This window comes from Ochotona princeps, chromosome 23, assembly GCF_030435755.1.
Source record: "Ochotona princeps isolate mOchPri1 chromosome 23, mOchPri1.hap1, whole genome shotgun sequence".
Classification (NCBI taxonomy): Eukaryota; Metazoa; Chordata; class Mammalia; order Lagomorpha; family Ochotonidae; genus Ochotona; species Ochotona princeps.
The window spans coordinates 24,369,333-24,392,653 of record NC_080854.1 but is presented as its reverse complement, the minus strand read 5'-3'; the positions used below and the strand labels follow the sequence as shown (position 1 = coordinate 24,392,653).

The 23,321-nt window shown below is 47.4% G+C and overlaps 1 protein-coding gene across 1 annotated transcript in view; it reads right to left on the bottom strand.

Annotated features, from left to right (window-relative positions):
* GOLPH3 (golgi phosphoprotein 3) overlaps positions 1 to 20,898 on the bottom strand; it is a 29,866-nt gene extending 8,968 nt beyond the window's left edge. Inside the window, exons 1-2 of the mRNA XM_004583633.3 lie at positions 20,237 to 20,898; positions 4,067 to 4,198 (exon numbers count right to left, since the gene is read on the bottom strand). Coding sequence (XP_004583690.1) covers positions 4,067 to 4,198; positions 20,237 to 20,461 — 357 coding nt within the window. The 5' untranslated portion in view covers positions 20,462 to 20,898. The remainder of the gene's footprint in view (positions 1 to 4,066; positions 4,199 to 20,236) is intronic.
* Positions 20,899 to 23,321: the final 2,423 nt, after the last annotated feature.

Genomic DNA, 23,321 nt, shown 5'->3' with positions numbered 1-23,321 from the left:
CTTTGATATTGCATGAGCACTTGACCAATTTTTATGTGTATAGAGGTTGATGATCTTCAGTGAGGTTGAGTCAGAACAGGTGTTGAGGATGCCACTGTTGCTTGGTAAGTCAAACCGCCGCCTGTGGTGCTGGAACCCCACACAGACGCTGGTTTGTTCTCCATAAAGTGTCCTCCACTTTTCTGATCAATCTTACAAAAGGTTAAAAATGTTTGCAGCAGCTATTTCTGAGACAGTATGACCTAACAGAAAGGTAGTTAAGAACTAAAAAGCAAGACACAAATCTACTCATATTCTCTAACATTTATATTTTAAAAGGCAATGAAACAGATTCTAATATATTTGGTTTAACCCTACACAAAATATTAACATCCAATAAATGTTCAAAATTGTGAGACCTTAAAAAACATAGTGTGAGTCTTTATTTATAACATGTCTGGAGTTACAGTAGCCACAAAAAGTGCTCAACTGTCTGGCTCACAGACCTATGTGGCCAGTGGCTACCACGGTGGACAATATAAATGATAGTACATTTATCCCAGAAAGCACCATCAGACAGTGCTATCCTAGATCATCTTTGCAGTGGAGTATGATTAAATAAGAAAAAAAGAGAACTTCAGAAGAAAATCTGATGTGCCTATATATGCCACCATTTCTTCTCACGTCCCCCTTCCTCATATCCACAGCACCCGGCCCTCCGTGCCTGTCTCATGCACACCACACTGAGAAAGGTCAGGGCCACAGTGACCTAGGTGCAGATAGAGAAGAACTCTCCCTATCCCTTCCATCCCTTAGGTAATTCCAAAGGTATCACTTTTCTGCCACTCTGCCACACTTCGACCTCATCTGGTTGTCACTCACTTTTGAGTCTCCAAACTTGTGTCACTCAACTAGCTTCATCTCTTCAGTATTCTCCTTACTGATCTCAGAGGGAAATCCCATGAAATTCCACTCGTAGTAAAAACTATTCAATGTCACACTGAGTACGTTCTAGACTTCGTAACAAAACTCAGTGTGGCTCATGAACACACTCCATCTATATTATCTATTAATTTTTGTGGGGAGATTAGTGTCATTTCTAGATACTGTACAGAGGATCCACAGTGAAAATATCTGAAAAAAAGTTTCCAAAACAATAGACAAAAAGGAGAAACAAGAACTCTGAAGAAACAGGGTTAATGCAAGGGGAATTTTCCTAAGTTACAGTGCAGGCTGTACAGCGGGCTGAACTGCCACTTGCAGCGCGGCCATCCCACACCAGCACCAGGAGTAGTGCTGGCTGCTCTGCTCCTCATCCAGCTTCCTGCTAACGAACCTGGATCTCTGACACACAGCAGACCAAGACAGGGTTCCTGGCTCACGGTTTTGGCCTACGTAAGCCCAGGATGTTGCAGCTATTTGGGAAATTAATTAGTGGGTAGAATATTTCTGTTTCTCCCTCTGTTACTCATTCAAACAAATAAATAATCTTTTTAAGGAAAAAAAGAAAGGTTTGGAATCAGTGCAGTGGGGTAGCAAGCTAAGCCTCTGCCTGCAATACCTGCTTCCCTTACATGTGCCAGTTCCGAGTTCCAGCTATTCCACTTCCAATCCAGCTCCCTACTATGGCCTGGAGAAGGATCAGAGAATGGCCCAAATCCTTGGGCTTCCACACCCATATTGGATACCCCAAAAAGTCTCCAGGTTCCTGGTTCCAGCTGTTGCAGGCATCTGGGGAGTGAATCAACAGATGGAAGATCCCTCTGTCTCTCTTTTCTAACTCTGCCTTTCAAGTAAAACAGATCAGATTAAAAGAAAAAAGGAGGGCCTTCAAATAAAGCATTTTTTTTTTTTTTTTTGGGAAAGTCAGAGTTACTGAGAGACAAACCAAGACAGAGAGAGAAGTCTTCCATCTGCTGGTTCACTGTCCACATAGCTGCAAACACCAAAGCTAGGCTGGTCTGATGCTGGGAGCCGGGACCTTCTTCTACGTCTCCCACAGCAGGTGCAGGGGTCCAAGGGCTTGGACATCCTCCACCGTTTTCCCAGGCCATCAGTACTGAGCTAGATTGGGAAGTGAAGTAGCCAAGACACAAACCAGTGTCCAAATGGGATGCTGGCTCCAGCAGGTACAAGACTAGCCTACTACACTACCACACTCACCCCAGAATTATTCCTTTAAGTAACTTAAATAAAAACAGGAAAGAGCTTACGATATTCAAAACACAATAAAAACCCAACAGAAGAGTTAGAAGGTAAAAGTCTCCAGCAACTCCACATCTCATTTAAAATTTCTAGAAAAATAGAAGCGAGAAGTCAGCAGGACAGGGAAAAATATTCCAAAAACCAAAAGAACCCATGCATACTGAATTTTAAAAATCCCCTACATCAAGCACATAATTTGATTTCAAAACACCAGGGGTAACAGAAGATCCCAAATATTTCTAGAGAAGGAAAATAAACAACAAAGAAGAAAATTCAGGAGACAAATAGCAACTCTATATGTCAGGTGACAACGAAAGGTCTTCAAATTTCTGCAGGAAAGTAACACCAACATTCTATTCTCAACAAGCTCTCAAAGAAAAGTGACAGACAAGAAAGGGGTTTCCAGACATGTAGAACATCTAAGAACAGTCTGTTCTCCCCCTCCCCCGCAAAAAAAGGAGGAAACAATCTGAAAGCCAGGAAACAGGGCTGAAGTCAATAAAAATGTGATAGGAAGTTCCGCAATGAAGCTGTGCGGAGTCACAGATGACTCGCACTGGCACGGAGTGTGAGACAGTCAACACTTGTGAAAGCTCAGATAGTAAGAGTAACTTTAATGGAGCATTTAAGAAAAGAGACATACAACATCAATGGAAGTGACAGGGAAAAGATCAAGATTAACTGACTCCAGAGAAAATAAGAAACCATGCCAAGACAGAAAATGTCACGGGATGTAACTGTGGAAAATACCTCAACAGTTATATAACAATAAACCATCATCTTCATGGTAACAGTAAAGGAGAGAGGTTGGATTATGGCATGAATATGTCACTTCGTAGCCACTTCCCTGCTAACGGCCTGGATAACAGCAGAGGATGGCCACGGGCCTTAGGCCTCTGCACCCACAGGAGAGACCAGGAAGAAGCTCCTGGCTTCTGGCTTTGAACAGGAACAGCTCTAGCAGCGGCAGCCATTTGTGGAGTGAACCAGCAGAAGACCTTTCTGTCCCTCCTCTCTGTAAGTCTGCCTTTCCAATAATTATATATATGTATATATATATAATTATATATATATATATCAGTTCTGATCTAAAATCTTTGGATTCATTAGGGAAAAAATAACTCTGAAACACAATGCACTTAAGAAACACAATGACAGATCAGAAGAGAAAATACTGAATATGTGAGGTTGCAGTTAAAAATTCTGAGACACTGGCCAATAATACCTTATCAGAGAACTGCCAACACAGGCCTTTAACAGGGACAAGACAGATCCTAAAATAGTCACGGTCTACGAAAGAGCTCTGCATCCAGGGCCAATATGAGTGGCACAGGAGGTCAAGCCACCACTTGCAATGCCAGCTTCCCATATTGCTTTGCTGAATTGTATTCTAGCTGCTCCACTTCTGACTCCGCTCCCTGATAACATGCCTGGGAAAGCAGCAAAAGACGATCCAAGCACCTGGGCCCCGGCCACCGACTTGGGAAACCCAGAAGGAGCATGGCATCTATTGCTTTGCCTTTAAATAAAACTTTTTAAAAAAAAATCAGTAACCTATGAATGGTAAATTTGCAACATAAATATTTCCGAGTTGTTTCTTTGACATTATGTCAGACTTCAAAAATGAGTTTTTAGAAAAGTTAGGAATGTTTTTTAAAAAAAAGCTGGGAATGTTTTTGAATGTGTGGAGGCAGTGATTAGTATTGCTAACAATTACACTGTTCATTGTACAAAGAACCAGGAAACCAAGAATGCAAAAAGCACATGAAAATGCATTGCAATAGACAACTTTAAAAGCAACCTCCATCTTTAGAGCAGAAATGTTCTTCACTTTGAGCAGTACAAAGTGTTCAAGGTATGTGTCACTCAGCATTCCTCTTACCTTTCTTGTTAACAGACTTTTACGTCTCATTCCACAAGCCTCTAGTTGCAACCTTCCTCTCAAGGCTAATTCAATTAACATACAGCCACGTAATCCAGATGATATACAGTCATTCCAAAAGGATGTGTAGCCCTATTAAACAAAAAGAGAATAATAGCTAGTTTATCTTGAATTCATCATCAAAATCAGAAGTATCTTAAGAAAAAGCATTAAAAATGACTTTTACTAATCTTTCCAAAATTAAACACTGGAAAAAAATACAGTAGGTGTACATTACTGTTCCAGACTGTCAGGAGGCTTTTCAGCACACATCCCCACACACTGACTAACCGCAGCTTGGGGGGCTGGAGGTTTGGAAACATAGCTCATACTCTACTAAGCAACATGTCTATCAGGCCCTTTCAAGCGTTCATGAACACACAGCTTACTTCAGAGAAAAACAACAACTACTACTACTACTACTACTACTATTATTATTATTATTATTATTATTATTATTATTATTATTACGTGGACAAGAAGCTTAGCAAAACAGCCATGTGAGCGCCACGGACAATTAGAACATCAATGTTTCATTAATATTTAGGATAAAAGTACAAGGTTAACTTTGGAATTCACTAGAATATATGAACTAAACTGGGTCTATGAACTAAACTGGCTAAACATTTTTAATTTTGAGTAGCAAATATTAAAAGGATCCTTGGGCCCGGCGGCATGGCTTAGTGGCTAAAGTCCTCGCCTTGAACGCCCCGGGATCCCATATGGGCACCGGTTCTAATCCCAGCAGCTCCATTTCCCATCCAGCTCCCTGCTTGTGGCCTGGGAAAGTAGTCAAGGACGGCCCAATGCATTGGGACCCTGCACCCGCGTGGGAGACCCAGAAGAGGTTCCTGGTTCCTGGCTTCGGATCGGCGCAGCACCGGCCCGTTGTGGCTCACTTGGGGAATGAAACATCGGATGGAAGATCTTCCTCTCTGTCTCTCCTCCTCTGTATATCTGACTTTGTAATAAAAATAAATCTTTAAAAAAAAAATATTAAAAGGATCCAACTGGTCTCCAAAGAAAGAATGTAAGGGTAATATCCAAGGGAGAACACCCTGTCACAGAAAGGTGGGTGGACATTAGCAACCTGAAGATACTGATCAAACACTCATCAGTAGATGAGGCCAGGACACTCTGCAAGCAAATACCATTAACCTTGCCAACAACATTGCCAACTACCAGCTGAAGATAGCTGGTGTTGGCATTGTGGCATAGCAGGTCAGCTCCCACCGGCAACACCAGCATCACATCATGGGGGCTGGTTCGAATCACAGTTGCTCTCCTCCTGATCCAGTTCTGCCTATGTGCTTTGGAAGGCAATGGAAGAAAGCTCTCGCTCACTCTCTCTCTCTCTTCCTCTCTGTGAAACTACCCGTTTCAAATAAATAAATCTTTAGACAACAATTTTTTTAAAAATATATATCCAGGGCCTGGCGGCGTGGCCTAGCGGCTAAAGTCCTCGCCTTGAAAGCCCCGGGATCCCATATGGGCGCCGGTTCTAATCCCGGCAGCTCCACTTCCCATTCAGCTCCCTGCTTGTGGCCTGGGAAAGCAGTCGAGGACGGCCCAATGCATTGGGACACTGCACCCGCGTGGGAGACCTGGAAGAGGTTCCAGGTTCCCGGCTTTGGATCGGCGCGTACTGGCCCGTTGCGGCTCACTTGGGGAGTGAAACATCGGATGGAAGATCTTCCTCTCTGTCTCTCCTCCTCTGTGTATATCCGGCTTTTCAGTAATAATAAAAAATCTTTAAAAAAAAAATTGTAACACATAATTCAAAAATTATATATATAGATATAGATATAGACAAAGGTTTTTCTATATATATAGATATATAGATATAAAAACCTATATAGATATAGATATATATATATATAAAACCTATACAGATATAGATATAGATATATAAAAACCTTTGTCTGAGTTAAAAAAGAAAAGATTTATTTACCTAAAAGAGTTACAGAGATTGGGGGGTGGGGAGAGAAAGATCTTTCATTCACTGATTCACTCGCACAATAGCCAGGGCTGCGCCAAGAGGGTCAGCAGCCACAATTCCATCCAGGTCTCCCACACAGGTGGCAGGGGACACAGAACTTGGGCCATCTTCCCCTGCCTTCCCAGCCAAGCTGGCAGGCATCTGATCAGAAGTGGGGTATCTTAGACTTGAACACGCACTCATATGGAATGCCAGTAGTTTAAACAGCTATGCCACAATGCATGTGTGTGCTCCTACAGACATTTTTTTAGATATCCACATCAAAAACCACAAGCCAAAAAACTAAGATATTTACAATTTCTTACACATAAATCTCTAATTAGGTCCTAAAATATATTTATTTTTTTAAAAATGTAATATTCTTAAAATTCTTATCAGAGTGAAAGCATCCATTTACCAGTTGGTTCACTCCCAAATGTCTCCAACAGCCTTGGGCTTTGGCCAGAGCTCAAAGGTAGATGCTGAGAACTCAATCCAGTCTCCTAAGAAGGCAGCAAAAACCAAGTCACTTGAACCGGGAGCCTCAACCTCATCCAGTTCTCCCATCTGGGTGCAGGTGCCCATGCACTTAGGCCACCAGCTGCTGCCTAACCTGTCACATTAGTAGGGAGCTGGATACAAAGTTGAACAGCCAGGACTCAAACCAATGCACATAAGGGATGCTAGCTAACACTGCAGGCAGAGGCTTATTTAACCCACCATACTACAATGTTTTTGTTTACTCTGCCTTTTTAAGCACATAGAATAAAAGGTATAAGATTGTAAAAGAAACCAAACCAAAGATGTCAAGATATCAGAAATTTATGACAGATGTGTTCAACCGCACATTAAACAAGTCTAGCAGCATATCTAATAACTACTGTAACTCGTAACAAGCAGAAACAACACTGTGAGACCTGTGCTTTAACGGGAGCTGAAACATGTTTACAGGCACCGTTAAAACTCCCCTGGCTTAGGCCTGGCGGCGTGGCCTAGTGGCTAAAGTCCTCACCTTGAAAGCCCCGGGATCCCATATGGGCACCGGTTCTAATCCCGGCAGCTCCACTTCCCATCCAGCTCCCTGCTTGTGGCCTGGGAAAGCAGTCGAGGACGGCCCAAAGATTTGGGACTCTGCACCCACATGGGAGACCTGGAAGAGGTTCCAGGTTCCTGGCTTCGGATCGGCACAGCACTGGCCATTGCGGCTCACTTGGGGAAGATCTTCCTCTCTGTCTCTCCTCCTCTCTGTGTATCTGACTTTGTAATAAAAATAAATAAATCTTTAAAAAAAAAAAAAACTCCCCTGGCTTATTCCCTGCATTACCGCACTCCATGCAAAATAGGGCATATTTCCAATGAACGTATAAAACTGTCACCAATGAGCCTGCTGATCTTGCAATTCCTGAAACCAAACACTGGATGACTCCTAATGCAATGATCATGCCAACACACACCACTATCTAACAAGTACTCTTGCTAAAAAGTGGAACCCAACTTGGTTACCACAAAAAGAGACAGTGGCGGCAGAAGAGCAGGCCTGAGCAGGGGAAGGGGCTGTGCAGAGCAGGCACGTGCCTTGTGAGGGCGGGGAGACATGCCCGAACGTACCACGAGGGATGCCAAACTTGGCACCCACTACTGGGCACTGGACAGTACCATGCCAGTGAGTGAACACCACAGCCCAAACACTGTGTCTTGATGGAGCTGCCATAAGGAAACAAAACTAAGCTAACACCGCCTTCTAAATATCTCAAATGACAAAAGAAAGCCCTCCACTTCTTACGGATTTGTTTTTAATTAACAAAAGGGTAACACTACAGATTGAATGTTCTGACACCACAAAATTCTCATGTTGAGATCCTAACCCGCTAAGGAGACAGTATGGAAAGCAGGGTGGATAGGAGAGAAATCATGGAGGCAGCACCCTCATAAATAGGCATGCCCTGAAAGACAGCCCACAGCACCTTGGCCCATCTGTCCTGTGAGGACACATGACGACGACCAGCAGACACTGAGAGGCAGCAGACATACCCGTGCCTTTACCTTGAATTTCCAAGTATCCAGATCATTGAGAAACAAATTAATGTTGTTTGTAAGTTTCTCAGTCTATGGCATTGTTACAGCGGCCAAAAGGCCCAAAACATATAACCAACCAGCAAAACACGTAAATGCACACGTTACTAGTAGTAGCTAAGTTACTGCTGTTCCCAAGTTACTTTTGGGAAGCCAGTTGTACGCATAGTAGGCTAAGCCTCTGCAGAACTGGCATCCCAATGGGCACGAGCTTGGGTCCCAGCTGCTCCACTTCTCGCAACTCACAAACAGAAATCAGTGGAGGGTGGCCCAAGTGCTTGGGCCCCTGCACCCACCAGGGAGAGCCAGAAGCAGCTCCTGGCTTCCATCTTCAGATAAGCCCAACTCTAGCTATTGCAGCCATTTGGGGAGTGAATCGGCCTAAATAAAATAAACCTTAAAAAAAAAAAAAAAACACTTTTAAAGCAATGTGTCATTCCCTCTGAACATTCTTCCTCACACCAGGATCTCCCAGGCGACATCCAACAACCATCTGAGGCCTTGTGTGTTGATGCGGTCTGACAAGGAGCAGCACACGGCCCCACCCTATGCCACATGCAAGAGGGACGATGGTCTCACTCACGGTCCTCCATACCCGACCCTCTCCTTAACTGGAGGCTCACATGGGTCTACAACTCACCCGACTCAGGTAAATACTAAAACAACAACCTAAAAAAGCCACGTGCAATCCATGTATTTCAGACCTCTCCTCACTCAAGCTGTTTTTAGACAAAGCCTGGGCTCTTCATCACCATTTCCTGGGACCTGGACTTCAGCACTGTGAAAAATCAATTCAACTAAGAAATCTATTCCATGTGCAAACCTTCCTCAAGCTGTTGGGAGGCCAAGTGCAAGTCTTCTGCCTCTCTGCCCCGAGGCTTTCCCACTCCTCCCTGTACGTCCAGCCAACACACCTTACTAAGCAGACACTCTGTGCCAAGCACTAAGTACTGCCCCAAATTGTCAAGCCATAGCAGCTCATGCAAACCTTCCCAACAATCCTCAGAGGCTAAATGCAATTCCTTTTTTCTTTTTTTTTTTCTGTTTGGTTGGGTTTTTTTGTATTCATTTATTCATTAATTACATTGTATTACATGACACAATTTCATAGGTACTGGGATTCTCCCCCCCTTTACCCCAAACCCTTCCCCTATGGTGAATTCCTTCACCTTGATGCATAACCACAGCTCAAGTTCCGTTGGGATTCCCTAATTACAAGCTCACACCATACAGAGTCCAGCATCCCACTGTCCAGTCAAGTTCAACAGCCTCTTAGGGAGGCCCTCTCAGGTTTGAAGGCAGAGCCAGCAGAGCGTCATCTCAATCAATTAGAAGCTCCAACATATCATCAGCAACAGTCTAGGTACGATGAGGCTGGTGCAGAGTCCACTGATTGACATAGTCCATCTTAGAGTTTCCCCTTGTCCAGTTTTCCGCTGCAAGCATAAAGCTGAGGTGGTTGATTCATCTACTCCATCTTCCATCTTTTCTTGGTTAATGTTTTGATTCCTCCATTTTGTTCAGGGGAATCCCCAAAGAAACTTTGAGGTGTTCCCAGTCCAGGCTCCTACATGCACTACTAGTAAGCACAGTACCCGCCACAGTCCATCACTCCGATCAGCTGGTGGTTGTAACCCCTGGGTTGGTTCTATTCTGAGCCCCGACCTCCATTGGAACCAATGAGTATTGCAGCTCTTCCCGGCTCTGCCCATCACACACTCGTCCCTCACCTAAACCAGTGGGAGGTGTGCTGGTTGGGTGCTGCATTCCCTACTGGCACAGGCCATTTCACCTTGGCATTTTGTGTTTTCTACTGTTTTTATTGCAACCAAACCTGGCCAGGCCCCCACACAGTTCCAGCGCTCGGATTTGCCTGTGGTTGACATGAACTGACTCAGCCTGGTCTGCCCCCAACCCGAGCCAAATGTATGCCAGTGGGTCACTTTCCAAAGCCTCTTCTGGGTTGTTTACCTCCATACTTCCTGCGTTTATTTGTAGGGTCAGTGTCCTGTCAGAGGAACTGTTCAGATTCCTCCATCAGACCCCTTCCTGGTGTCAGGCTTCACGCATACCAGCAGGTCCTTTCGGCCAGCACCGCTCTTCCACCCATTCTGGTTCCTGCTGTTGAGAGTTTCAGCCCAGCCACGGCTCATCCATACCCACATATAGCTCATAAATGGCTCAGTTGGGGTTGAAACCTAGCCGAGCCCGTCCCACATCTACCCTGGTCCTCCGGAGCACCAAACTGTGTTGCAGTCTAACCTGGCATGGTGCGTCAAGTCTGAATCCATATTTGCACCAAGGGAGTACAACTGTGACCCGACCAGAACTCAGCCCCCTTCCAGTTCCTGCGCCCCTTAGAGGTAAGCTCCACCCAGCCAAGGCCTCCCCCAAGCTCCCCAACCAGGCCTGTTCCCAGCCAGTGTTAAGTATGCCAGTGGTTGCTCTGGGTCAGCCCAGAGCACCCCATAGACTGTTATGCCTCCTGCATAGACTCCACCAGCCCTTCTAAACCATCCAGTGGGGTCAGAGTTTCCACGGGGATTGGTCCACACATACTTGACTCATTCTAGCTCCGAGTATGGTTCTCGAATGCCATTCAATGTCATAGTCTTGCCTTCTGTGACCCCTCTGCTGATCCCTCATCCTATCAGGTAATGGAGTATCCTGCTGGACAAGCCCGGAATTTTGCCTTTTAAATGAACTGGTGTTGGCAATCTGCACTATAAAGTGACTACAGGTTCTTCAGAGGAAGATGTACTGCCATTGAGAATCTTAAGGACTAATACACATTCTCAGAGAACTGTGGGTTCAGCATGGAGCGACTCATGTAGCATATTAGAGAAACCAACTAAATGAAATTCTTTAAGTTTTATTTTTGTTGGTTTATTTTTAATTATTGGTATTTTAAAGGCAGAGTTGTGGAGGGAAGGAAAGAGATATCTGCTGGCTCTTTTCCCCCAAAATGGCTGCAACAGCTAGAGCTGAGCCAATCTAAAATCAGGAGACAGGAGCTTCCTCAGGGTCTCCCACACAGGTGGCAAGGATCCAAAGACTTGGGCCCTCCTAGCTGCCTTCCCAGGACATCAACGGGAAGCTGGGTCGGAACTGGAGCAGCCAGCATATGAACCAGTACCCATACAGGATACTGGCACCACAGGCAGCTTAGCCTACTGAAACGGTGCTGGCTTCCAAGGTTAAATACTATTATCATTCTCAACGTAAAGAAGCCACATCATTTCAAATACACCCTCATTGATTTTCCAAATACATCTTCATTTTTCTTTCTCTGCATTTACCTAGCAAAACTCCAACTCCAGATTAACACACCCACCCATTCTCTCCCTAGGGATTCTGAACTGGTGGTACAATCTTGAAATCATAGTGCTGGAAATACCATCTCCAATTTAAACATCTCTCTGATATAGCAAACCCATCTGATGCCCTCCCTGCTCAGCTCTGAGCGCTCCAACCACTCCATTCTCACACCTCTAAATCCAACTCCTTTTTAGCATATTAATTCAAACGAAGAATGAACCATCCCACAAAGCTCATGATTATCCAAACCCTTTCATCCGGTTACCTGATGAAAATTGACATTCTACCCAAAGCTAATCCATGTACGCATTGTCTCCAGTCTTGTGAACTATCTAGACTCAGAACTTCTGCCTTCTACCCTACCTCAAGCCTCTTGCACATGCAGGAAGAACTTTCCATTGCTGCTCAACATGCCACAGATTCACCCAACATTCAAACAGGGACACAGATCAACCTGCCCCGTCTCCTTTCCATTCCCAGGGAACTCCTTGAAAGTACAGTATAGTCAAAAACGAAGTCTCTACAACTTCCCTTTCACTTCCCAACCCAGACAGGTGACCAGAGGGCCACAGAAGCTTCAACATGCCACTCGGCTGACAGACCCTCCTCCCCACGAGGCTGTCCTCCGGCAGCCTCCAGGCTCTCCCATGGGTGACCCTTCAGCCACATAGCCCTTTGAGGTGCTCAGTGGCCTCTTAGCCCACTCACACTCACCTAGAGACTTCAGGCAGGTGTTTGTGTTTTAATGCGTTACACACAACACAGAAAATCGTGTCAGCTCTTGCTCACCTACTCTCAAGGTAACCTCTATTAACACTTGGAGCGACCCTTTCAAAGCTTAAATACACACATGCACACAAACACCTATACTCCAAAAACTGAACTAAGCATGTGATCAACATTCCATCTGCTCCTGCAAAGACCTCGTGAAACAAGCCGTTATTGCAATCTCACAAGATAAGGACCTTACAGAGTGGAGTGAAACTGGTCTAATTAGCCCCAAAGCCCTGGCTATTTCACTCTGCCCTGCCTCCTGCTTTGTTATTGGCTGATCTAAGCAGCCTTCCTTTTGGTCCTCTGAAAACAGCTTTAAATTTTTCTCTCTACATCTGAATCTGCAGACAACAAAGTGGGAACACACTGATTAAAGCCTTCTGACTAGAGAAGTTTTTTGAAGCTTATCTAAGAAGTATAATCCCCACAGTCTTAATTCTTTTGTAGGAAACAGGAACGTTTTATTTAATAAACGCATCAAACAGCACTCAGGATACAGTCATTCCCACATATATAAATCACCCAGTTCTCACAATTACCAGTAAAATACTATCAACTGTCATATTTGAAAATTCTCAAGTTTAGAAAAGAAACATGACCACATAGAAGCTCCAGAATCAACAGTCACACTTGAAACTGGAACCTAGACATAGTGCTCTTAACGTCTTCACTGGAGGCCATTTGAAAGAATCCGTAAACACATGAATTAGAGACACCTAAGTTTTCTATTCGATCACAATGACATGCATACTTTACTATATACTGGCCTCAGCAGGACTGCTTTTTTTTTTTTAAAGATTTATTTATTTTATTACAAAGTCAGATATACAGAGAGGAGGAGAGACAGAGAGGAAGATCCTCCATCCGATGATTCACTCCCCAAGTGAGCCACAACGGCCGGTGCGCACCGATCCGAAGCCGGGAACCAGGAACCTCTTCAGGGTCTCCCACGCGGGTGCAGGGTCCCAAAGCTTTGGGCCGTCCTCGACTGCTTTCCCAGAGGACTGCTTTAAATTCAGCTATTTAAAAATATATATATATATTTAGAGGAAGGAGAGAGTTCTTCCAACTGTTGGTTGAGCTCCAAATAGCCACATTGCAGGTTCTGAACCAAGCTAGGAGCTTCATCCCTGACTCCCACACGGGTGATCTGAGGCCCAAGCCCGTGGCCATCTTCTACTGCTTTCCCATGTGCCTGGGCTGGAAGTAGAGCAGGGAGAGCACTGTGGCACAGCGTATTATGCTCACATACCATATGCGTGTTGGTTTAAGTCCTGGCTGCTCCAGCTCCTATCCAGCTAGTGCACCTGGGAAAGCAGCCAAAGATGGCCCAAGTGTATGAGCCCCTGTACCATGTGGCGGACCCAGATGAAGCTCCTAGCTTTGGCCTGGCTCAGCCATGGCCACTGCTGCCGTTTGGGAAATGAATCAGCAAATAGAAAATTTCTCTCACTCTTCCAAATAAACAAAAAAGTGGAGCAGCCAGAGCCCATGAGAGATGCCATCACTACAGGTGGCAGCTTAACTTGCTACACCTGATTTCCAGTTGAAAAATTAATTTTGGGCCTGGTGTGGTAGCCAAGTGGCTCTTGCATGCACCAGGATCCCATATGGGTGCTGATTCATATCCTGGTTACTCCACTTTCCTTCTAGCTCCTTGCCTGTGGCCGGGGAAAGCATTCGAGGACAACCCAAAACCTTGGGACCCTGGACCACCACTACCACCACCAATACCACCAACACCCAGCCCCCCATGGGAGACCGAGAAGTTGTTCCTGGCTCCAGAATGACTCAGCTCTGGCCACTTGGGAGTCAATCAGCAGACGGAAGACCTTTCTCTGTCTGTCCTTTCTGTAAATCTGACTTTGCAATAAAATTAATAATAAATCTTTTAAAACAGGATTTAAAGAAAAAAATTTATTTACTTGGAGGTGCTTACCCCCTAAATGCTTGCAACAACCGGAACTGGGCCAGGCCAAATAAATCAAGCGAAAAAGTGAAGACCTGCACTAAGAGGCCTGAAAAATGGAGAATAGGCACCAAATGCAAAGTATTCCGGGAAACTGCAATAAGCTGCTTCCCAGGTGCACAGGGTCAAAGAGCAGACTAGGATCTGCGACATCCAACTGAGCAGACCAAGGGGACTGATTCACCCAAGAGCCAGGGGAATGCGCAAGGGCAGAAAAGACTGGGAGAGAAGGAGAGACAAAGAGAGACCTTCCGGCCGCTGGTTCACTCCCCAAGTGGCTGCAAAGGCCAGAGCTGAATGATCTGAAGCTCTCCCACCAGGGGAAGCGGGGGCTCGGGGGAGGGCGGGATGCAGGGTCTCAAGGCTTTGCGCCGTCCTCAACTGCTTTCCCAGGCCACAAGCAGGGAGCTGGATGGGAAGTGGAGCAGTCGGGATATGAGCCGGTGCCCATATGGGATCCCAGCATGTGCAAGGTGAGAATTTCAGCCACTAGGGAACTGCACAGCGTCCTACTCCTTGTTTCTTACAGAGTGAAAAAAAATGTTCTTTTTATCCTTAGCACCTGGCCAAGGAAATGGCACACAGAGGTGTGCACTACATAAGCTAAACAACCTCTAGTTTTCTTTTATATAACACACACAAGAATGAGATTACAAACTCAACTCAGTGACTAAGCTGAAATTTAAGTTCTTAAATACTGTTTTGGAGCCTATTTTGTCATGTGGCATAAAAACTATTTTAACATTTGCCATTTTTAGGGCCCCCATCTTGATACACGGAGTTAAGCCACTTCTTACAACACAGGTACTTGACACCCATATCTGACATCCAGTCCAGACCCCCTGCTAATACGCCTGGGCATGCAGCAGAGAGCGGCCCAGTGCTTGGGGCCCTGCCACCCGTGTGGAAGACCCAGATGGAGTCCTTGGCTACTGACTTCAGCCTAGCTGAGCCAGTCCCAGTGTGGCCATTCAGGGACTGAGCCACCACCAGATGGAAAATTTCTTCTCTCCATCGCTGGTGCTTTGCCTTTCAAATAAACAAGTCTTAAAAAAAGAGAGAGAGAGAAAAGAAAGGAGGAAAAGAAAAAAAGAAACCAAGAAATTGAAAACAGAAAATGAAGCCCGAGGTCAGCACAGCAGTACGCAGCACACTAATCCTCCACCTGCAGCACCAACAACCCATATGGTCGCAGGTTCAAGTCCCAGCTGCTCCACTTCCAATCCAGCTTCCTGCTTGTGGCCTGGGAAGGCAGAGGAGGATGGCCCAAGTCCTTGGGACCATGCACCTGAGAGACCCAGACGAAACTCGAAACTCGTGGTTCGCTGTTTCATCCTGGTCTAGCTTGGCAGTTGGTGCCATCTGCAGATTGAACCTGCAAAGCAAGATCTCCGATTCTTCCTTTCTGCATCTCTGCCTCTCTGATAAATCTTTTTTAAAAATTGGTTTTAACTGAAAAATTATTCCTGTCAGAGGAAAGATTTCTAAGCTTCAATAAAAGCAAACTGATGGACTCACTTTGGTGTTTCTCATTCTTGTTCTCATTATCACTCCGTAGGGACTATTTTGCGATTTTCTCCCTTCCATCACAGAACTCTAAAAGGCAGCATACACTGGACACTGACTTGTACACCAGATGTGTATCTGTTCTTAAATCACCAACGGACCACAGAGGCAAGCATTCGGTGCACCAGACCCCCACCTGGTGTCGGTGCGGCTCTTCTGCTCCCAGCCGGCTCACCATGAGCACCCTGGGAGGAAGCAGGTCCCTGCCACTCACCCGGGAGGCCCAGGAGGCGGCCACCAGCTACACCTGGCCTAGTCCAGATGTTGCATACATTTGGGGAGTGAGCCAGGGAGTGAGAAGATGCCTCATCTCTCCCCTCCCTGCAAGTCTCTCTACGTTCAAATAAAATGAAAACAGTGTTTTTTGTGGTTTTTTTTTTTCCCATTCCATTCTCAGAACCAATTTTTACTCCCTTAGGAACGGCACCACTTTCACTAAGGACATACTAGCTCTTAATACTTCCTGAGAGGTAGCTGCAGGCCACGCGGAGAGTCAATATTAAAGAAACCCAGGACAGTAACAATATTTAGTTTTGTCGCCTACTACAATTATGACCCACAGAACTATAAGCCTACTGACTAGATGACACAGATCTTGAGCATCTACAACAACGAAGGATCTCTTAGAAAGAACATGCCCACTAGGCTCTGGATGAGAGGACACACTGGAATCCTAACTGCAACAGGGTGAAAACCTCCACAGCAGGACACAGAAACATCAGCTTCAAATCTCAACTAACTCAAAATCTGACTCACTACTCTGTGAAGTCTGGAATTTTCTACAGTCAATTTTCAGGAAGTTAAAAAGACAAAACAGCCTTAAATGAAAACAGATAGCTCCTATTCAGTAATTTTTAACCTTCCTGATTCACTGAAAGCTTTAAAAGCCTAATAAAACTTCGCCCTATTTTCCCGGGAAACAGACACACAATGGTAGCATTCACAGCATTTCTAAACTCAATCTATTGACCCTGGTTAAGAACTTCTACGGCGAGGGATGGCACTGTGGCAGAGCATGCACTTGGGAACACGTCCCTACTGCCGAGCTGGGAAAGCAGCTGAGGAGGGCCCAACTACTTCTGTCCCTGAACCCATGTAAGAGACCTGAAAGAAGCTCCTGGCTCTGGACCACCTCAACTCCGGCCACCGTGCCATTTGGGGAGTGAACCACCACATCCAAGATCGGTCTCTTTTCTAACTCTGCCTTTCCAATAAAGAGCATCTCCATTAAAAGACTAAATAACCCAAAGCATTAAGTTTAAAAAAGTCAGTGGGGCTGGAGTTGTGGCGATTCTGTTCAGCCACTGTTTCCAACGCCAGCATCTCACATCTGTTTTGTTCCTGACCCAGCTTCCTGCTAACGTGACTGGGAAAGCAGATGTGAGATGCTTGTGTCCCTGTCACCCAAGCGGGAGACCCAAGTGGAGTTCCAGGCTCCTGGCTCTGGTCTAGCTCAGCCCTTACTGCTGTGGCCACAAGATACTGCAGCCATTTGGAGAATGAATCAGCAGACAGCCTACCACTCCATTTTTTAAAAATTTGAAGCACGCACAGCACTTCTTAATGTTAACTTTCTAGTTTAAAAAATTGTAAAACTTAAGAATATATAGGGCCAGGCCCGGCACACTAGTGCAGCAGTTAGTCCTCGCCTTGCATGTGCCAGGATCCCATATGGTCACTGGTTCTAATACCGGCAGCCCTACTTCCCATCCAGCACCTGGCCTGTGGCCTGGAAAAGCAGACGAGGTTGGCCCAGAACTTTGGGACCCTAGGCCGAGAGACCCGACCCGGGAGAGGCTCCTGGCTTCAGACTGGTGTTGCTCTGGCCGTTGTAGCCACTTGGGGTGCAAATCAGCGCACGGAAGATCTTCCTCTCTCTTTCCCCTCAGTATATGATTTTGCAATAAAAATAAATATTTTAAAAAAAAAATCTGTCTAAATTTAAAGCTTAGCTTTTAAGAGCATCCACATTACACAAAGTACAAAACTACAAAATTGAAGTGGTCACCACACTAAGCTGAAAGTTATGGCTAACATTTGGCATCTGTTGGTAACAGAGTGGGTGCTAAGGAGCAGTAACACCTAAGCTCAGAACAGCAATTCCTGCCCTCAACAAGGGCAAGACAGGGGCCAGGAGAGCCTCCTCCATCAGGCATGATGGGAGGGAGCTCAGTTTACAGTAAATAACAGGGCAGGCACTAAGGCGCAGCACGGTGAGTCTGCTCGGGGATACCAGCAGTCCACAGCTGGAGCAACTGGAGTCCCAGCTCTTCCACTTTCAACTTAGCTTCCTGCTAACGTACCTGGGAGACAAATGATGCCTGCCACACCGGGTGAGAGCAGCGAGCTGTGTGCTGGCTCTTGGTGTGGCCCGGCTCTGGAGGTTACAGACAACCAGGAAGTGACCCAGCAGATGGAAGATCTCTACCACTTTGCCTTTCAAATACATGAATCTTCTTTTAAATGTGATAAAAATATAAAACACACACACAGGTTAATTGCTAAAAGCAAAAGTTAAAGCAAGCAAAATCCCAGCCCCAGTCCCAGGCAATTCCCTGGGCTTGCCTACAAAGAGGGATGAGGGGAATTATCCTTCTGTGGCTGTTGAAATCAGCAAGAAATGCTCAGAATTAGTTAGCATACGGACTTTGGCCAGGACTTGCAAAGCATGATGCGTGGCTCCCGGTGCACAGTAAACACAGCAGATGGTTTCAATCACCTGGCATCAAAGAACCTCAAGTTGTCTAAATTGTGTAAGTACCATTAAATTTCAACAAGTGCTTTAGGTTATCTTCATGAGAACCAACCACAAGAAAAAAAAAAAAAAAAAAACAGCACAGCCTCTTTTGGTTTGAACATTCAAAGTTAATGTACACACTTGGAAAACCAGACCAGAAAGGTACTTTCTCACCACAATCCCTCACTCCGCCTGACTCTGAGCTCTAAAGGCTAATTTTTAAAGTTCTAGTTTCGGAGTTTTCACAAACAAGTCTCAAAAACTGTAAAATGCTTACTCAGGAATGCTTTTATTTTCCTTTTAATTTTCTATCTACAGTGTTAATTTTGTCCCAACAGCAAAAACGACTTCAAGAAAAAATGCTTAATACCAAGATCCAAACTGTAAAACTTCAAACAATAAATTAAAAAGCAAGTCGAATACGTTCTAAAATCGCATTACTAAGATACATCTAACTGATTTTTTTCATCATAAAAACAAAAAGTCATTTCCCGTGCAGCCCGCTTTCCTCAGCACAGCTGGCCACTGCACAGGGCCTGGGCGGCCAGCACCGCTCAGGGATAGTAACTTTTCTTCGTGGGAAAAACAACAGACTGTAGACACCCTGAAGGTTTCCACAAGGCCAACCTTAGCTCCCTACTGTTAGAGAATTTTCAAACACATCTGGTAAGTTTCGGTAAACCTCGGCTCCTAACAATGAAACATTTTTGCATCTCTTGGTGAGTTTGGAAAGTTTTCTGAAAATCAAAACCAAGCTCAAGACATTTTTTGTGTCTGACTCTAAAGGTACCGTCTAAAGTTTCCACAGTGGGATGAACCAAGCTTCAGGCAACACCTTACAGAGCCTGATTTACAGTCTACGCAGGGGCTTGTCTGAGCCTCGGTGTCTTCAAAACTGTTTTCTGTAGATGGCTGGATGGCTTTGTTAACTTCAGAATTCAGGAGTGTGCACACAAACACACGCACACGATCATTTTCTCTCATTTCCAAACACCAAATATTTATCCCAACTTTACCCTACCTAAAGCTTTAGACACTCTGGCACCTCCCGGAAAAGCTCCTCCTTGACGATGGCCCAGACCCCCGCAGGCCTGCCAGACCCGTCCAAACGCAGCGCTATACTAAAAACGAGCTGTCACCCAAAGCAACTTGCACTAGAAAGTCATCTTCCAGATTTCCTAAAAATTTTTTCAACTTTACTCGGTAAACTTCTTCCTTCATTACCATTTCATCGAATTTCCCCTTAACCCCAAAGAGTTAGGTCTTGAAGATCTGTGAATCCTCCCTCCCAGGTGCCCAAACTCTGCAAAACCCCAAGCAGCTGGGATGCGGAGGGTTCCAGGTGTTGTGGTTCACCGGGCAATCTCTTGGTGGGGGCGGGGAGGGAGGGAGGTTGGAAGTGCACCTGGGTTCTACACGGGTTAAACACGCGGACGAAAAAAAGCGAGGACCGAGATCAAGAGGAACGAGTGTGCTAAAGGAAAGGGGAAAAAAATCCAAACACTATGAACGCCAAGAACCAGAAAAGCACTGGACCGCGCAGCCAGGCAACAACTCCGACGCGCCTCGGGGGCCCGCGTGCGCCCCGGGGCGCCCGGCTGGCGCGGGGCTGGCGCGGCACGGGCGCAGGTGCGCCCACCTGGAGCCCAGCAGACGCCCCGGGCCCCTCGCCGCCCGCCGGCCCTCCACCCCGCGCCCCGCCAGCGGCGCCCGCACCTCTCGGTCCTTGAGGCCCAGCAAGAGCACCTCCTCCATCAGGGTCAGCCGCGTTTCCTTGGAGTCGCCCTTGTCGTCGTCGTCCTGCTCGTCGCGGCGGCCCTGCGCGTCGTCCTCGCCGCTGCCACCGCCGCCGCCCGCCGCCCGCTCCTTGTCGGCGGCGTTGCGGGAGGCCTCGGTGCGCCGCTGCACCAGGCCCGAGCTGCGCTGGGTCAGCGAGGTCATGGCTCCGGCCGAGACGCCGCGCGGGCCAAAGGGACGCGGGTCCGACCGGCTCTCCCTCCTCCTCCTCCGCCTCCTCCTCCTCCGGCGGGCCCCCGCCCCGGGCTTCCGTGTTAGATCCGGGTGCTGGGACGACGTCGGTCGGCAGCAGGGCCCGGGGCAGTCATGAGGAGATGGGCTGGGCTTCGGCGGACACGGAGAAGGGGGGCGCCTTCCTGCCTCCGCCCGCGGCCCCTGAAACGGCCCGAGCACCGAAGCGGCGGCGGCGACGGCGGCGCCTCTCCAATATGGCGGCACCGGCTGACGTCACCGGAGGATGTGGCAGAGCCGGCGCTGCGAGAGCCGGGAGGACGCCGGAAGCGGCGGGTGGGAGCGGCCGGCCCTGCAGCCGCCTACCCGCGCTCCGGTCGCTGCCGCCGGCCCTCTTCCCCGCGCGCCGTCGGGTCCCCGCCTCGGGCCTGGCACCGGTGACGTGGCCTCCTCACTCTCGCCTCCCCTTGTCGTCCCTCACGAGCCGCGAGGCCAGCGCTGCCTGGCGCGCGTGCGTGCGTCTGAGGAGCCGAGGCCGTGCTAGAGTGGACGCCGCTAAGCCTGGAGCGCCCTGCGCTCCGCAGGAACCGGGCCGGGCCAGGGGGGATTGGGCTCGCCGCGCGCAGGGCGCGAGAGGACGCGGCCGGACCGAGCGCCTTCTCCAGGACTCTTCTCACGGGGACTTAGTGGAGTGCGGGAAAGTTTGCTTTCCCGCAGCGACTCGGCGCTGAGCGGTGGCCGGGCGCTGGAGTCCTGCACAGTTAGTTCGACACTCGGCCGCAGGGGCAACCTTTTTATGGAGACAATAAAGCTGCTGGGTTTCATGCCACGTCTCTCCCTGCGTAATGACTGGGTTTAACCCTCTTGATGTGCTGGGTAGTTGGTGCAAATGACGTTACAGAATAACTGTCCCACCTGCGAGAGGCGGGATAGGATGGGTGCCGAGGGTTCAAGTACCACATTATCCAGAAATAGCATTGTGCGCCATCCAGAATTGTTTAAAATAAACGGTGGCCACACGTTGCGTTTAGCTAGGTTCTGACCCTTCCACCAACCCATTCTAAAGAACTCCCATGGCCACAGCCAAGGCTGCAGGCAAGTATTTTGGTAAATATGTCTTTTTGTACAAAGACACAGTTGCTGCTGGATTTAAGTGTACAACATGTATACAAAGAAAACGGATGGCAAGCTGAAGGGAGTGGGCCCGTCCAGATTGCTCAGTGGCTAAATCCTCCCCGTTCAAGTGCCGGGATCCCATATGAGCACCGGTTCATGTCCCAGCTGCTCCACTTCCAATCCAGCTACCTGCTTATAGCCTGGGAGGGCACCAAAGGATGGCACAAGTCTTTGGGACCCTGCACTCACGTGAGAGACCTGGAAGAAGCCCCTAGCTGCTGACTTCGAATCAGTTCAGCTCTGGCCATAGTGGCCATTGGGGGAGTAAACCAGCGGGTGAAAGGTCCGTCTGTCCTTCTCTGTGTAAATCTGTTCTGCTCTTGCAATAAAGTAAGATAAACAACTTAAAAAGGTGTGGAGAGCATCGCTCTCCAGGGGCATGCAGTCCGGTTACTCCCGCCCCCAGATTTTAAAATATGCCAACAGGTTCTGTGGGCCTCTTCCCATCGAATGAGAAGCCTGGTTGTGCTTGGGATTGAACATCTTACGAGGACTGCAAGGTGAGCAGCATGGGCTGGCTGGGTGCCACTGGTCAGAGCAGGTCGCAGGCTTGTTCCCAGCGTGCTCCTGTCCCATTCACTCCGAGAAGCCTGAAACCGGGTCTCGCAGTCACACCCCCTTACCCGGAGTCAGCCCTGGGAGTGAGCCATCATCAGCAGGTCTTCCAGCTCTGGTCAGGACCTCCACTGGGCCCACGACTTCACTGAATCCTCGTGAAGGATTCAGAACCTGTCGCAGTCAGTAGGACGGTTCTCAGATTCCTGTCCTGCCGGAACTTGGAAATGATGAACACGTGAAGGGCACATGCTGTGGCACCGCATGTGAAGCAGCTGTTTGGGCAGCCCACATGGCAAATGGGGGTGCCTGCCTGGGGTGCTGGCTGGCTACCTTCCATCGGCTTCCTGCTGACACCTTTCTGCCTCCCAGGTGACAAAGCCTATGGAGTTCCAGATCCTGGCTTCAGTTGGGCTGTCCCTGGCTGTGGTGGCATTTGGGGAGTGAACTGCCAGAGGGAAGATTCTCTCTCTCTCTCTCTCTCTCTCTCTCTCTCTCTCTCCCACCTCTTCTCAAGTATAAATCTTTAAGTAGTTGATCTAGCTGCTAAATTCAGACTAATATGTTATGCAGTAATAGATACTAACATACTTGGCTTGTACACACACACACACAACTTTGTAAACATGAACATGTCTGTTACCTCAGATCTCTCCAGGGATTCTTAGTGTATATTTAGGGAATAAAAACATAGACATTCCTCTCATATTTTACTGAGCACAGCACATTATGCAGTTGTGTGTCTTGAACCCTTCCCACTTGGTTAGTCTATCAGAACCCAAGAACCCGACCAACTGTATTATACTCTGTTGCACAAACATGCACCAAAGTCCCCAAGGATGTGTGCTTAGGTCGTCTCCAATCCCTTGCTGTTACAAACAATCCTACAATAATTAAGACAATCTTGGGCCTGGCGGCGTGGCCTAGCGGCTAAAGTCCTCGCCTTGAACGCCCCGGGATCCCATATGGGTGCCGGTTCTAATCCCAGCAGCTCCATTTCCCATCCAGCTCCCTGCTTGTGGCCTGGGAAAGCAGTTGAGGACGGCACAAAGCTTGGGACCCTGCAGCCGTGTGGGAGACCCGGAAGAGGTTCCTGGTTCCC